A 16,100-nucleotide genomic window follows, 5' to 3' on the forward strand; every position below is an offset into this window, starting at 1 on the left:
ACTAAGTGAATTTAAATGATCACAACTTTAGCTACCTAAACCATTTTTCTTTGCGTTGCAAATATGGAATGTCATATAGTGCATTAATAATCTTTTTCCTTAGTGAAGTGTTCATGAGACTTATTCCAATGTAAATTGGCATTCAATTGCACTTTAAATGTCATAATCCAATTTAAAGTCTCTATTTTATTGAAGGTGGTCAATCACCAAGAGAGAAAAAGAGTAGACTATTAGAACATTTTATAAATGGCTTCCATCTGAAAACTTTTCATCTGAAAAATTATTTGGAGTATTACAATCCAAACAGAATACAAAATCATACTAGAAGGCATGTAACTCTGAAATTGGATGTAGATTTATTTTAAAACGAATGCGTAAAGCAATTTTCTTATGTTGTATATATATATAGTATAAAATAGATAAAAAACTCACGATCACCAGGAGAACAAAGAGTTTAAAACTTTAATTTAAAACCAAGCTTTCGCTGGGAGCTCCCAGCATCATCAGGGTTAACAAGCCAGTCTATAGGTGTGCCTTAAGTAAGGTTGTTTAGCATCTGCGCTCGGCTCCTAGAGCGCGTGACCGGCCCCAACCAATCAGCCTGTGACCTAATTATTCCTACCACACCTGCGTTTTGGTCTCCTTTCTCACATTTAAAGGTTGCTCTTTTTGTTTCAATGACATCAGCTTTGCTGCCTGCTGAAGTTCCCTTCCCTCCCTCCCTTCTCTTAGAGATGTTCTCTTAGAGATATATATATATCAGTATTTATGACTGCATTATTTGGATCACAATTTACTTTAGTATATGCTTTGTGTGCTAATGGCCTTAGATCCTGTCCTTGAAAAGAAAAAGTTTAAAAAAATAATTTTGCAGATGATATTAAAGACCATGCTTAAACTCCTGGATAATTATTGTCACCGTGCTGAATTGGATGGCTAAAATAGTATAACATCAGGTTTTTTTAAATTTTCTTATGCCAAATAAAACTTTAATTTTTCTCCTTCTCTCATATTGAAGATATACTGCATATAAAACAGCATAAGATAATTTCCTAATTTGCATATTCATGTTGCCATAAAAAATACAAGTATGTAACTCTTCTATTCTTTTAAAAACATCCAATGATTTAGAATAAAGACCAAATGAATCCCAAAATAAATATTGGGGTGGGGGACAGGTAAGTGTGTTTAACAGCTGTAATAAAGTGTTCTAAACACTTTATTTTAAGCAGCTTCTTTAGATGGGAGATACAGTTTGTGTTTGGGAATAATAATTAAAATCAACATAAGTAGCTAAAAAGTCATTTTGTTTGCATTTTGTTCATTAAATATCTATCTTGCATAAGAATAATCATGCTATGGTAGGTTTCTAATCTCTTTTTTCGCTTATATATTAATGATTCTCTTCTAGGAAAGATGAAAATAACTCAAATGTTTTTAAAATACTTCTTCAAGTAACTGTTTTTTGTTTTAAAGCTGGATGTACTATGCAATGGGGAAATCATGGGGAAGGATCATACTATGGAATTCATCTACATGACAAGATGGAGACTACGAGGCGAAAATGTAAATGAAATAAGTTTTTATTGTTTTTAGTTTATATATATATTTATATTAATTATAGGGCTTTTAGCTATATATTATATTAATTACATTAAAGCTTATTTTAGTGTGTGTGTGTGAGAAAGAGAGAGAGAGAGAGAGAGAGAGAGAGAGAGAAAGAGAGAGAGAGAGAGAGAGAGAGAGAGAGAGAGAGAGAGAGAGATATCTCGTCACCATCATGGGTGGTCTATTGTATGTCTTCCTCAAACTTGGGTCCTCTACCAGAGGCCTGGGAGTTTGAGGGTTCTAGTGTATACAGTATCTTCACTGTTTCTAGCACCACAGTCTTCTGGACAAAGCTCTGATGCTACTGGGCTCTGCTGGAGCCACTCTCCCAGCTTAGAAATCACAGCCTGAATGCTTCTTCCATGACTGGGACCAATTCGGCCTTTACTTTTCCATACCCTCTCCAGTTCCTCTAGGCCCTGGTACTTACCCAGTTTCTCATATACCTTCTTCCTGATGTTGCTGTCATTTGGCACTGCTACATCTAAAAACAGGGCTTCCTGCCATTTTTAAAGTATTTGCACTTAACAAAGTATGTCTTGTTTGTTCACTACTCGAGGAAGAAGACAACCAGGAAGGACACTACATCCTCACACCGGACCTTAAATTTCCTCTATTTGACCACAAATTGTTAGAACTCTATTCCCAATCCAATAAAGTTGAAGAGAGGTAGAAGTTATGACGATAAATTTATCCGGAAAGATTCGGTATACCCGTACACCTTGATTACTAACAAATATCCTAAAATAAATCTTTACCAGTTCGTGGGTCCATTGCTAGAGTTCATTGAAAGAATGCCAAAAAGACAATTGGTAGTAAGGCGTGCAAAAAATAAAATAGAAACAGACCACCAAAAAGCGCAAAGTATTTGGCCAGCTTTTTTTGCTTTTCAAGATTTCCTGTTATCAGCAGCCAACAGTTTAGATAGATAGACGAAGTGGAATCAGTAATTGCCAGAATTTTCCTAGGGTGGTGAGAATTACCAAGGAAGAGGTAATCTTTTTGTCAAACAACTTAGTCTATTTTCATAAAGGGAAGTAGGCTGATACATAAGAAAAATTAGGTAGAAAATGGAGCAACTATTCCACCAAATTCAGAGATCTGTAGGCCAGAGAAGGCTAGAATTTGTTGTGCTTTTATTATTTAAATTCAGGAAAATCTTGACTTTAAACAGGTGGGTAAAGTATATAACAGTGGTGGCGAACCTATGGCACGCGTGCCAGAGGCGGCACTCGGAGCCCTCTCTGTGGGCACACGTGCCATTGCCCCAACCTTGCCTCCCCCCACGACCCTCTCCTCACCAGCAGCCCCCCTGGAGGAGAGTTGCCCCCGAGCATGGCCCATACAGAGCAGGGCAGCCAAGGACATGGCAGCCAGGCAGCGTAGACAAGACTCTGCCCTCATGCCCCATCCCGCACAGTTGATGCTGCGGGGTGCGGGCAGAGGGCGTGGCCACCATGGCGCTGCTGGGCTGCCTGGGCAATCTGTGGTGGGTCCTGGAGGCGGTGAGTGGCCCTGCGGGCAGGGGGGTGGGGGGACGGGGTGGGGGCGGGGCGGAGGTGGAGCAGGGGCAGGGCCAGTTTTTGGGCACTCGGTCTCTAAAAGGTTCGCCATCACTGGTATATAATATTCTTAGCAGGTTTAATATAAATATAAAAGGACTTAGAGGAAGGGCACCGACCTTAGTGACATCTTCAATTAAAGGTCAGAGAGCAAGTAGTGGAACAACTCTGTCTGAGACTCAGGAGAGTTGATAGAATAGGCAATGCCAGTCTAGCTGGCCAGTAGTTTAACTTTGTTAGTAGAGATGGGGCACATCTCTACTAAATAACATTTATTTTTCCAAAAAGCTAGTTATTTAGATAGCATCCAACTGTATGAAATTCACAAATGTACAGTTTCAAAAATATGAATTGTAGATAGCACATCGGCATGTACTATGAAGAAACTCATTTTGGAAAATGACCCAGATAAATTGAAAAAAAGATTAAATAACAAGAATCCAATTAACTTTGGGGTACAAAAAGCAACTTCTCAGATTTCTGAAAATGTCATCTTAAAACAGTATTATAATTATAGATACAAATGTCAAAACAATTGTGACTAGGAAAATAAAATACTCAGATCTAAAAAAAAATATTGTCTGGTCTAGTGTTTCATGAGAGCAGTTCTGTTGTATGGATATATGTAGGACTGTTCCATATTTCTTTATCTGCTAACTTATTTTCTCTTTTAGTTAAACCTATAGTTTAACTCTCTTCAGTACATTGGTATGCTTAATAAATATTTACATTTTATCCATTTTTTGAATATTTAATGAATCTAAGAAAGTTGAACTCTACAAAATAATAATTCCCGTTATCTAACATGGAATAGGAGTATTCTTTGGAAAGGCTTACTTAAAGCCTTTTAAAAAAATACATCTCTCTAAAAGTTGCATAATTCTGCATTTTAATAATTGTTATAAATTGGCTAGAAATAGATGATTGCCATTTTTATGGGACCTATTTTTTTTACTGAATTCACAATTAGTGTAATTAATGTTAATGTTAATTAAATTTGTTGCCATAGTTTTTGCCTGCAAAATTCTTGGCAATATAGAAATTTGAATTTTTTGCAAATTTTATTGCTAACCTCTTGCTGTCTCCCTTTGCCTCACCGCTGTTCTTATTTTTATTATGTTGTGCTTTTTAATGACACATTGCTGCCTTAAAGCATTCATATATGTCAGGGATACTTTAATTCAACTGGGGGGGGGATTCCCAATATCCACCTCCCCATCCACTTTCAGTTATATCTAAGATAATCCATGGGGTTGTTTGTAGCCAATACTGGGAGAACAAGAAATCAGCATTAAAAAAATTCTGGCAGCCATATAGCTCATTTCCTACAGGTCAGAAAATTACATTCTTGAATATGAAACTATTTTTAAATTACTGATTATCAATGTTCAGTTGTGGATGCCTCTTATCTGATCAGAAAATCATCTCCTTCGCAGTTTCGGTGTCAGAACTGCTCCTCATCACAAGTCTGCTCACAGGATGGCTCTTTTTATCAGGTAAGAGGCACTCCCGACTGTACACATTGTAGTCATTAAGGCAATATTCTTTGAAATTCAGTTTAGGTGGGAGCTGAATGTGTCTTTCATTTTCTGCTAGATTAAGTTCTTTAGACTAAATTTAATTATAAAGATTGAAGTCTTGGGTTTTTGTCTGAATGTTTACCTAGATTTTTAAAAAATTGCATGGGGCAAGCTATATTCATTAATTTATATCTTGTGTAGCATGCTATAGGCTCTTCATGGGCTCCCAAATTATAAAAAAACAGTTTTGTAAATCAGTTTGAAATAAAGATAAGTATGTTGTAATATTACAACGATTTAGATAGGTCAGATTTCCTATGCTGTTGATTAATTGTAGCACTTATAGTAAGGTATGATAGGATACGATGTGCATGAATATTAACCCATGGTTAATTGCAAGTTGACAGTCTTATTTTTTGTAAACTAATCAGACTTAATGCTATCATGTATTGCCTTCTTTGAAGCTTTGCTCACTTTAGCAATATTCTATGTAACTCCATTTATATTATCATGACAAAATAATGCAGCAATAGGATAATCCCTGAAATTATTTTGTATCTACAAGCATGGGACATTAAGATTACTGAATAGTGCTATAAATATTTTGCGAAATGAATATAACAGAAAATTGGTAACCATTATGGCTACACTATCTTAGTTGAATGATTGGGTGTTATGAATATTTGGTTTCATAATTAGGGGCTTCAAGGGATAGGAAGTTTAGGATTTTAAAATTATTTTTATGAAATATTAGAAATATATTGCCGAAATATTATCTTTTATATAGTGACCATATTTTCAAAGTAGGAGAGTTAGTCCAGAATGCCATAGAATATTAACCTTTGTCAGAATGGACTTCTAATCTGAAGCATTCATTGTATGTTTCAATTTTATTCTGCTCCCCAATTTTATATAACCAGGTATATATGGTAAGTCACCCTGCTAGGGGAGAAATTGAAAAAGCATTATGATCTCTTTATGGTGAGACCGTAAAATGCAGTGTTATATCCAGTATTAGAATAAATTTGCTTGTGCAAAGTCTATTACACATTGCCATCTGAGCTAGTCCTTTGCAGTTAGGTGCAGAAAGTACAGCCATAATTTCTGTAAATGGACAGTAATATTGGGGAAAATGCGTATCACTGCTTTGACATGTTCCTGTATTTTCAGATTATATACCTAAAGAGTGGGAGACTGTCATAAGGGAGATATGAATATGCAAATATTATTACAGAACATTTCTCATCATCCCTTAACATTGTTAACAGTGGCTAGATATGATGAGAATTGGACTTTAGCAACAGGTTGCACATACCAGATATTGATATGAAAAAGATCACACCCTAGTACATGGTTAACAAACACTGTTCAGGAATTAATTTTCTAAGGCAGTGTTTCTCAACCTTGGCCGCTTGAAGATGTGTGGACTTCAACTCCCAGAATTCCACAGTCAGCGTGCTGGCTGTGGAATTCTGGGAGTTGAAATCCACACATCTTCAAACGGCCAAGGTAGAAAAACAGTGTATATATTCTCTTGTTTAATTTTAAAAATTGCTAGTTTCTTGGTATCTAATGATGGTACTCTGTGTATCCCGAGAGAGAATTAAAATTACTTCAATACTGAAAACAACTGGTTTGGGGACAACGTCTCCCCCACCATTCCTTATAAAGGGTTATTGCTTTCTTTAGCCTCTCAAGCAATCCTTCTGTAGATAATGAGGAATTGCTTAGGAAGAAAAATGCTAGTGAATTCAGATTGTTGAGAACATGGCCAATTTATTTTTCATTTTGAGAATATTTATTGGTTTATTGATAAGCCAGGTGGACATGAGAGTTTAACTTATACCGCTCTTACCCTTGTATTATTTTGTTCCTTTTAACGTTGATGTGAAAGGACTTACTAACTAAATTCTGTTAAATAAACAAGCAGTGTAATGACTTAATGATTCATGTTCTACCTGCTATTATTGTCTCTGTTCTGTTTTCATTGTGGTTTTAGTCTTATCCCATGGTACTCCAGTATCGACCCAGAATTGACTTCAGTTAAACCAAAGGGCCAGATTCCACTGAGATTAAACCTGCACTATGTTGTTTACCCATCGACAGATTGCACAATGAATGGATGTGCCTGGATTGGGGGGGAGGGGGGAAACCACTCGAATTTCAACCTGCGAATATGGACTTCTCTTCAGTTGATCAATTACTTTGTCCCTACTGTTAGAATAAACCAAGTGCCATTCTGCAACTGAAACATTCACGATATATTTGTGGCATCAAAGACTGTAAATTATAGCCAAATCATTAAATGTATAGTTAAGAATCAGAATCTCTTGAATACTTGCTTTGCCTGATAGAAAACTTCCATAACACCAGTTACAATTAGAAAAAATAGCTGTCTTCTATTTCTCTTGTGGTATTGTTGTTTTTTCACATGTACTGTTTTACTGAAGAAAAAGTTGTTTAAAAGTACTGTATAAAAGGTTAAAACTATACCTTTAAATATTTTGTATATAATACATGTTTCAGAAAAGTGGTTATTTTACCACTACTTTTTCTTGTTCAGCTTCTCATAGAATCTGATGTAGTTCACTCATTGATATGCAGTGATCATTTAGCAGTATCTGAACAATTAGAATTTGTATCAAAGGAGTTGAAAACATCCAGACTGAATTGAACTTGACTGGTATAATATCATATGATCTCCTTTCAATAATACACAAGACTTTTATTTAAAGTTTTGATTTGGAGTAATAAGCACATAGGCACATGTGCAGCAGGTAAAATAAGAGTTTTTAAAAGAAGATATATTTTAAATTTTATTATAATTCAACTAAAAAGAAAAACACAAACTGTTGTGAAAACTTTATTCTCAAAGTGTGGGTTATATTTTTAATTGTTGTTGCCTTCCCTTTGAAATTTGGTAATAATACTAGAAAGTTGTGGGTTGAAATTGTGGTCTTAAATGTGTTGGATTACAGCCACTGGAATGGCACATGCTTCTGTATACTTTGAACATATTCAGTAATATGCATCAGTACGCTTATAAAATGGCCAGTTTAATTGCATCACAGGCACAGTCTAGGGTTACCAGGAATCTTACTGTTGTTATAAAATGGGTGTCAAGTGTGAAACTCAAGTAAATTTAAATGGTTACAAAGCTATGTGACCAAAACTACTGGCTGTTCAGGGTGTTTGGTTTTTTTTTTTTCAAAACAGTAGTGTTCAAAAATGTTAATGGTTGCCTTAGGTTACATGTGAATTCTTTCTTGTTCAATAATGTTGTGTTATGGATATTACTACAGAAATCACAATGTATTGTATACTGTTTTTTCTTGTCTTCCATTACCTTTTTGCAGTTAAAAACCAAGGTAACAGTCAAGTTTAATGATTTGTACAATTTTTAATAAACATCATTCTTTATATAGTAAATTACATACCATAAGTCAAGTAATTCAGTCTAGAAAACTATTGAGTTTTGGAAACTAAGCTCAAATACTGTATGCCTTCCTTGTAATACAGGGGTCTTGTAAGTAAGAGCATATAAAGTAGATCATTATTTCTAGAGGAAAAACGTGCTATTTGCACCAGGTCAAATCCCAGACTAATAGACTTGGTTCTAAGGTTCTAGTCTAGAGTAATCAGCTATAGATTAAAATACTGTGCAATGCTTGTTATGCTTGGGGCCAGCACTTTCTGACAAATACAGAGAATCCTCAGTTAAATGTTAAATCATCTGTTAAATGTTCTCAGCTCATTGAAAAAGTATCATTTGTACATGCTTCTTTTGTTAGATACAATTGGTTGGATCCAAATGATAGTTTCAGCTCTTGCCTAGGGTTTTTTCTTCTTTTTTGAATAGTTAAATACGCCCTATGGCATACTAAAAAAATAATTTTGCCATTCCCTTCCATTTTCAAAACAGCTGATACATTGCTTTTGAAGCTACTTTTAAATATATAAAACTCATTCTGTGAATCTTAGTCAGAATTTTGTATATTCTGATTGAGTTTACCCATTGTGCTTTGTTATCATAAAGTTTGTTTGGTTTTCGCTTAGCTTAAGCTATGAACCCATGTGGTTTGTAAACTATGATTGATGGCTTAGATAACATATTAACTCAGCTAGTCAATCATGCCATAACACTGAAAAAGTCAGATATAGTTGGGGACCTGATTACATAAAGTTGTACATAAAGCTTTTTCAGTCTTCAGTTTAACATGTATATAATGACAACAGATTTCTTAATGCATCCAGTGTCTTAAGAATGGCTTTGAATATTCCCTTCAACAAGGGGGTAAAAGATATGAGTGATTTGTGGGTTTCATTCCATAATTCTGGATAACCCCCAAAACTGCAATTCCCATATTTCTGGGATAAATGACTATGAACCTAGAAGTATGTATGTCTCCCCATGGAGAGGATACATAGGACATTACTTTTTCTTTTATCCCAAACCTTAGGAAATCGATGCATAGTTCAAATTTTCAGGGCTTTTGGGCAAATCTAAATTTGCCTGCTCCTAAGACATCTATCAATACAGATCAGTCCTACATAATGCCTTTATTACTTTTTCTGGTATTTTTGTAATTAATTGAAAGATCTTCCACTACTGCTGGGCAAACATGGCTAACTCATTAGCAGTGAGACTTATCTGTCCCTATATAGCAGGGGTCTTCAAACTTGGCCCTTTTATGTCTTGTGGACTTCAACTCCCAGAATTCCTCAGCCAGCTTGCCTGGCTGAGGAATTCTGGGAGTTGAAGTCCACAAATCATAAAAGGGCCAAGTTTGACGACCCCTGCTATATACTAATAGGGAGCATCTAGTCTTTTTCTCATGTCAGCATTCTGTCAGGCTCAGCATTGTTAAAATTAAACATCCATGCAACTGTAAAAGCATTCTTGATTTTACAATTAAGTTGTAAACAGTTTTTGTTTCAGATTTCCTCTGCGGAGTGAGTAATTATTGCTTTAGTTTGTCTCATTAGAAGAAATGTAATATTCCATAGGTTAATTCCAACTGATCTGTGTTACATTTTCAATCTCCTATTTCTTATTATATTGCAGAAGACTGAAGCATTTTGTCCAAATCATCCAAAATATTTTTCCCACTGTACCTAGCAGGGATTTTGCCTTTTGCAATACATAAAGGATCATATGAAAACAAATGTTTGGGCTCTGAGTAAAAAGACTTTCAACAGCAATTCAATGAATTTCCAGATTTCAGAACCAGTTTATTTCATTTTTGTAATATGATTTAACCATGATTAGTAAGATTTTTCCAAATGAGTTGGGAAAAAAGAGTGTAAAGGTCCGAGATATGACTTCTCAGCTGTGAAAGTAAAAGCCTTAAAATATTTCTTGCACATCTAACCTCCTTGTGGCCTACAAATTTGCATTTCTGATACAGGTGCATTGTACCTCTACATTGTAGATGCTTTTTGTCAAAATTCACAACATATTAATATAGTGTTAAAGAATCTGAGCATTTCCTTGTAAAACATGAAGAGAAGCTTTTATTTAGCCACTGAACCAAAAATTATATACGCTTTTACTCTACAATAATTTTCCACAAAGCGGCACAAAGGAAATGGAATTATCTATTAAAAGCAATAAAACAAAATTTAGTTGGGGAGTAGGTTCCCTTTTCATCAGTATCCTATTCACGTTAGATGCTTGTGAACGTGGCACATGTGCTCAGGCTTATTTCAAAATATGTCCTATTCTCTGAACAAGAGGAAACTCCAGGAGGGGCTGGACAGGGTTCCAATGGCTTGTGCGCCATGACATGATCATGAGGTGACTTTACCGACTTGCATCATATGCCATGAGGCCATTAACACAATTTGTATGACCACATCGTTTGTCCAGTGAAGTTTAGGTGTAACTCATAATGTACACTGCTGCTAGGAAGTACTGTAGTTCAGGGAGAAGCTAAATCTTTTTAGGTAGAAAAGTCTCAAAATAATTGGCATCTTCAGCTAAAAAACAAGTTCTATGTAGAAGTATAGATAATTCCCTGCAGTATGTGGAGATAGTACTGAGTTGATAGAAAGCACTACTGTAAAATATTTTAATATACTGTACTTTGAGGGAGAATGTGCTTGCTATATTGAAGCAAATGTCTTTATTTAAATGTTACAATTTAGATTTATCTGTCTGCACAAACACAAAGGTAAAGCTTATTTTTTTTGCTTTTGTTAATGGTATTTTAGCTAGCTAGCTGTAATACACTTTCCAGTTACCTTTATGACAAGTGACCTGTCATTTTTAATGGAAGCTCATCTCAAGTTCTTACATGATTCAATTATTTTAAATAAATTATGGAAATCTATAGACTATTAAAATATTCAGTTCTCCAAGAGAGAAAGCTGATGCTTGCCATTATTTACATGGAAAGTACTATGAAAGCTGTGCAGGAAGAATAAGATTCTGAATATTTTTGAGTTACTAAAACAAAGTAGATTGAATATGCAGTGGGATCCACTGATTTTCTATATGTGATAAACAGATTATAATAATATAAAAGAAAAATTTGAAAAATGTCTAACGTTCTTTTAAAAAATGACCAAAGTCATTTGCTTCAAAAATATTTTTTCCTTCTTTCTTTCTTGTTTCTTTTTTTCTTGTTCTTTTTCTTTCTCGTTCTTTCTCTCTTATTCTCTCTCTTTCTCACTTTGTCTCTTTTTTTTCTTTTGCATTTTTACTTCCTGAATTGTTGCTTTGAAATTTGAGTTTCCTTAGAATTGATCTTGCTGGTCTTTTTTTAAGGCCTAACTTTATAGAAATAACTTATATTTTTATTAAAATATTTATATGAATTGAAAGTAAATACTCTGTTAGAATGCTAGTTGTAAATTCTGGAGTTATAACCCATATTATCATGAAAACACCAGATTGGAGAATTATTAGTCACCTCTGCTTCTCAGTGATGTTTTCTAGCTGCAGAGAAGCAATTTTCAAAGTAGTCCTGAGTAACACAGCCTCCCCCCCCCCCCCGCTCAGGAAACAGGAAGTGGAAATTTCAGATTTCTGTTTTTATTGCCGTTGGTTGTAATTTATTTAGCCACTGAACCAAAAATCCAATACGCTCTTACTCTACAAAGCACAAAACTGAACAGATTGTTAGCCGTTTAAAATAATTATGGTTTCACAATTACCTATTTAACATAAAGTGATAAAATATTAGCATTTGCTTGGCAAATACTATATTTTACCTTAAAATTGATATCAGTAACACCTGTCCTACAGATTTACAGGTAAGGCAATGTTGGGTACTAATTTTTTTCCAAAGTATTTCTTAATTTAATGGAAAACTTTCAAGAACTCTGTTTTTTAATATTTTCTTCTAAAAATATATAATAGATTCTTTGCTGGAATTGAGAATCATAATATTTCCATAGGCCTTCTCGTTTTTTACGATCAGCCATTTAAAATGAAGATATGATGAAATTCTTTTAAAAAACATATTCCAGATAACTTCTGGAAAATAAAATTGGGAATAAAAACATGCATAACTTCGTGGAGCTAAAAAACATACCTAAGATTGTCTTTATAAGTTCCAAAAATGACAAAAAGTATGACACATGTAGTAATTCTCTTGTACTTCTTTCTGATTGATTCTCTCTATAGAAAACTCTTGCAATATGTACACCTTAATGCACAATATTTCATTGTTATCTCTTTTTTTTTAAGTTGGAAATATTTTACAGAGTTTTTTGTCAAAATTAGTAATACCTTAAGAAATCTTTTTGTGGTTGTAAAAGATTATGAATATTCAAATTGAAGTGAAAAGGGGTCATTATTAATGACTTGGTCTCTTCTACTTGTTAAAATACATGTATTTTTGTAAAAGAAATGCACTTGTAAATATTCAATCAACCTGTTTTGTTTTGGAAAAAAATGTTGCTACTTAGGGAATTACCTAGAAATGGTATTGCTTTGTATTCATGACAAATTCATTCTGTTCATGTCTAAATAGTTACAGCTGAGCTAGATTGGATTTTATATATGGACTTAACCCAAATATGTCTTGAGCATGCCACAAGAGTTTCTCATTAAATTCACCTGAAGGCAGAATATACATTGGTGCCGTGTTTTCATCTTCTGTATTAGCTTGGTGGTGTCTTATAATTTCTATTTTTGTCATTGTGACATAACAAGTTCATTTTGAGAGCTGCAATCCAGAATAATTGCAGCAAAGGATATTTTCAGTGTGCAGATTCTTAAAGAGCTGTCAGATTTTGAAATGAAAAACACCAGCAGTGCAGGCACAGAAGGACTTAGAACAGCACAGTAAAAAGAGAAAATCAGGGAGATTGATCACCAAAATGTTATCACCAGTGCCCTGAATCCTATCACCAATAGACAAGCCCTCTCTTGTGGGGTACTTGTACAATTTAACACTAAGCAATTATAATGGACCTTTACTAGAGCCCAACTTAATATCTTCCTATCAGCTCTACTGGAGGGAAGTTTTCATGGGATTCCTTATTCACAGAGACTTTGTCCTTGTGGATCCATGCAGGCAGAAACTCACCCATCTCCTCATACAGTGCTTTCTTTCTATGATGCCCCAAGATATGCTCTGATTACTTCAACCATCTCTAAATATGAACGCCATACAGATAAATTTTATGTTTATTATTTTTAAGAGAAGCTTACCCTACACTCACGTATCAGGTGACCAATTTTTTTTCACCAAGTTACACAACTATGCAAAATTTTTAATTAGTTATGCTGTTTTATTGTCCTATTTTTTTCCTTCTCCAGTAACAATTATTGTATTAAACCATTTCTCTTTTTACTATACTCTTTTCTTGTAAAAGCTGGTCAGATATCGTAATAAAGCTATTTGATTTGACATGATTGAGCAGAAGAAAAAAAAGGTAACTCATACTTATGAATGGGCAATCTGTTGCTCAGTCATTCATAAGTCTGCTATTATGGATCATTGCACAGTCAACCAGATATTCAGACTCAATTTGGCATTCAAGTTCTTCCCAAGGACCTGCTATTAATTATATTATATGCATTATATACTGATTATAAACATGCTGTCCTTCAAACTGCACTGATTGCTAATATCAAGAATATCTATAGCATAAGCTGCTTGATAAAAACCCCAGCATGTACAACCTTTATGTTGCAACATGCTTCTAGCTCAGGGTCTTCAAACTTGGCCCTTTTATGACTTGTGGACTCCTCAGTCAGGCATGCTGGCTGAGGAATGCTGGGAGCTGAAGTCCACAAGTCATAAAAGGGCCAAGTTTGAAGACCCCTGTTCTAGCTCATTGGATAAAACTTATAAAAATTAAGTCAGGCAAATTGTAAAAGTAATTTGCTGTTTAGCATCATACTGCCACTTTTTGAAAGCAATATATGTGTTGTGACACTAATCTGCAACCTATGATAAACATTTTTCTGGCCCTTTTGCTTTCTGTATAGTTTGTGCTATAAAAATTATTTAGATCATGTGAAAAAATACTCATTTGTAATGGCTTTAGAAGAATGTATATGTTGGGAATAGCTATACTATACTAAGATATCTTCATATGAACCATAGAAACTCAAAAGGTTCAGTCTCAGAATTATAATTTTTCATACAACACCGATTATAATTTAATTCAACTTCATTTAATTTTGCCCATTTTTATTTTTTCTGATGTTGAATATTTCAGTCTGAATACAAAAAGCCACATGAGCTTTTCAGAACTTCCTACTACAGAGCCCTGGAGGCTATACCCCTACTGAGGGTTAGAAACATGGCAAACAAGGAAACACAAATGCAAGAACTACCAAGCCAGGACCTTATGTGTGATTATTTGATAAGTCTTCCTATCCTATTTTATATGATGCATTTAATAAGTTGGTGATTTTTCCAGAGATGGAATTCTATTGTTTTAGAAATGCAGATGTGGAGGCTTAAATCTAAAAACAAAGGAGAAACAGAACAAGTTAAAGAATTGCCAAATGAACCATTAGACAAAACACACTTTGATTTAGTGATGCAAAAAGATGGATTTGTAAATATGATTATATGAGATAACCAGTGAAGCTAATAGAAGTGGCTATAGTTTATAGCCACTGAACTTAGTGTATAATTCATGAAAAATGATTAGTACCTAAAAGTGAAGTCATTGTTAATTAAGCTCAACACCTGGTGATTTTATGGACATTTTGAGGCAGCTTTTAAGGCTAAAATATAAAATACTGCAATTCATCATAGCAGTATACAGTTTAAGTATATGATTATATGAAGAACATTCAAACATTTATTGCTCTGATTCACAGATTACTATTTTGTTATCTGATTTACATCCTTTATTCAGGAGCTCAAAATAGAGCACAGGGTACTTTCCTGTTTTTCAAACAATAACCCTGTGAGTTATGAAGGGCTGGGAGAGAGTGACAAAAGGTCACCCAAGGATCTTCTGTGACCGAGGCTGGAGTAGAAGTTTGCTCTTTCCTTCTTAGTCTAATACCACATTGCCTCTCCAGCATTTTCTTACTGAGCATTAATGGTTTTCCAAATCATGTCACAAAATCAGTTGTACAGTTTTGTTTCCTCCATTTTCATAAACATTCTTCTTGATTTGTCCCATTAGTTGATTGATCTTGGCTATAACATCTACCAAATAAGGTATGAAGAAACTAAGCCCTTTTAGGCAAAATGCTCCATCTGCTGGGCAATTTATTAATGCTTAACTCGTTCTTCAGTTCTATCTTGATGTAATCTCTATTGAAGGAAAGTTTTGTCTTCAATATTTTTGAGGCTGTACCATGGAGAAACTACTGCAGCCCACAGAGGTGTTCTGTTTTCTGCAGGGATAGCTTCTGACAACGTCCATCTTTTGATTCTTGAGCTCAGCTTCAGCATTTCAATTTATTCTGAAAGCAAGGCTTGTACAACATCTGAAATTTACATGCCCACATAGACATGCGCAGGATTCAGGATTTAAACCTTCCCATTTTATGATGTATCCATATACACAGATGATAGGCTTTCACCTTGTCCATCCATACTGCTTAGGCTTCTGGATGTAAGCTTACCTTCCTGTCAGCATGCTAGGACTACTGGAGAAGGAATTTGAGTGCATATTTACCCACAAGCCAGTAGGATCACAGCTACTATGTGGGAAAGCTTTTGATTGAAGATTTACATTCCAGCATGTTCACAGCCATATCAATTCAAGTTTACTATATGTCATTAACTATCATATCCAGGGAAATTCACCAACATTTTTACAACCAACCATTCCAGGGGGACTGAGGGAAGAATGCTGTCAAGTTAGAAAGGTAAGTATAGATCTGAAGAATTCCACATTCATTTAAATATGGTTTGAGTGCCAAAGATTGGAAATCTATGCTCTGATATGAACCCTATACATTTTTAATAAAGTTATGCATATA

General features: G+C 34.7%; 1 protein-coding gene across 2 annotated transcripts in view; it reads left to right on the forward strand.

The window, feature by feature from the left end:
- Window positions 1–7,863, forward strand: part of PCGF5 (polycomb group ring finger 5) — a 40,322-nt gene extending 32,459 nt beyond the window's left edge. For both annotated transcript variants that reach the window (XM_015818806.1, XM_015818807.1), the window contains exons 8-10: window positions 1,477–1,566; window positions 4,607–4,666; window positions 6,690–7,863. In XM_015818806.1, coding sequence (XP_015674292.1) covers window positions 1,477–1,566; window positions 4,607–4,666; window positions 6,690–6,737 — 198 coding nt within the window. In that variant the 3' untranslated portion in view covers window positions 6,738–7,863. The remainder of the gene's footprint in view (window positions 1–1,476; window positions 1,567–4,606; window positions 4,667–6,689) is intronic.
- Window positions 7,864–16,100: the final 8,237 nt, after the last annotated feature.

This window comes from Protobothrops mucrosquamatus, unplaced genomic scaffold (genome assembly GCF_001527695.2).
Source record: "Protobothrops mucrosquamatus isolate PMUCROS unplaced genomic scaffold, P.Mucros_1.0 scaffold792, whole genome shotgun sequence".
NCBI lineage: Eukaryota > Metazoa > Chordata > Lepidosauria > Squamata > Viperidae > Protobothrops > Protobothrops mucrosquamatus.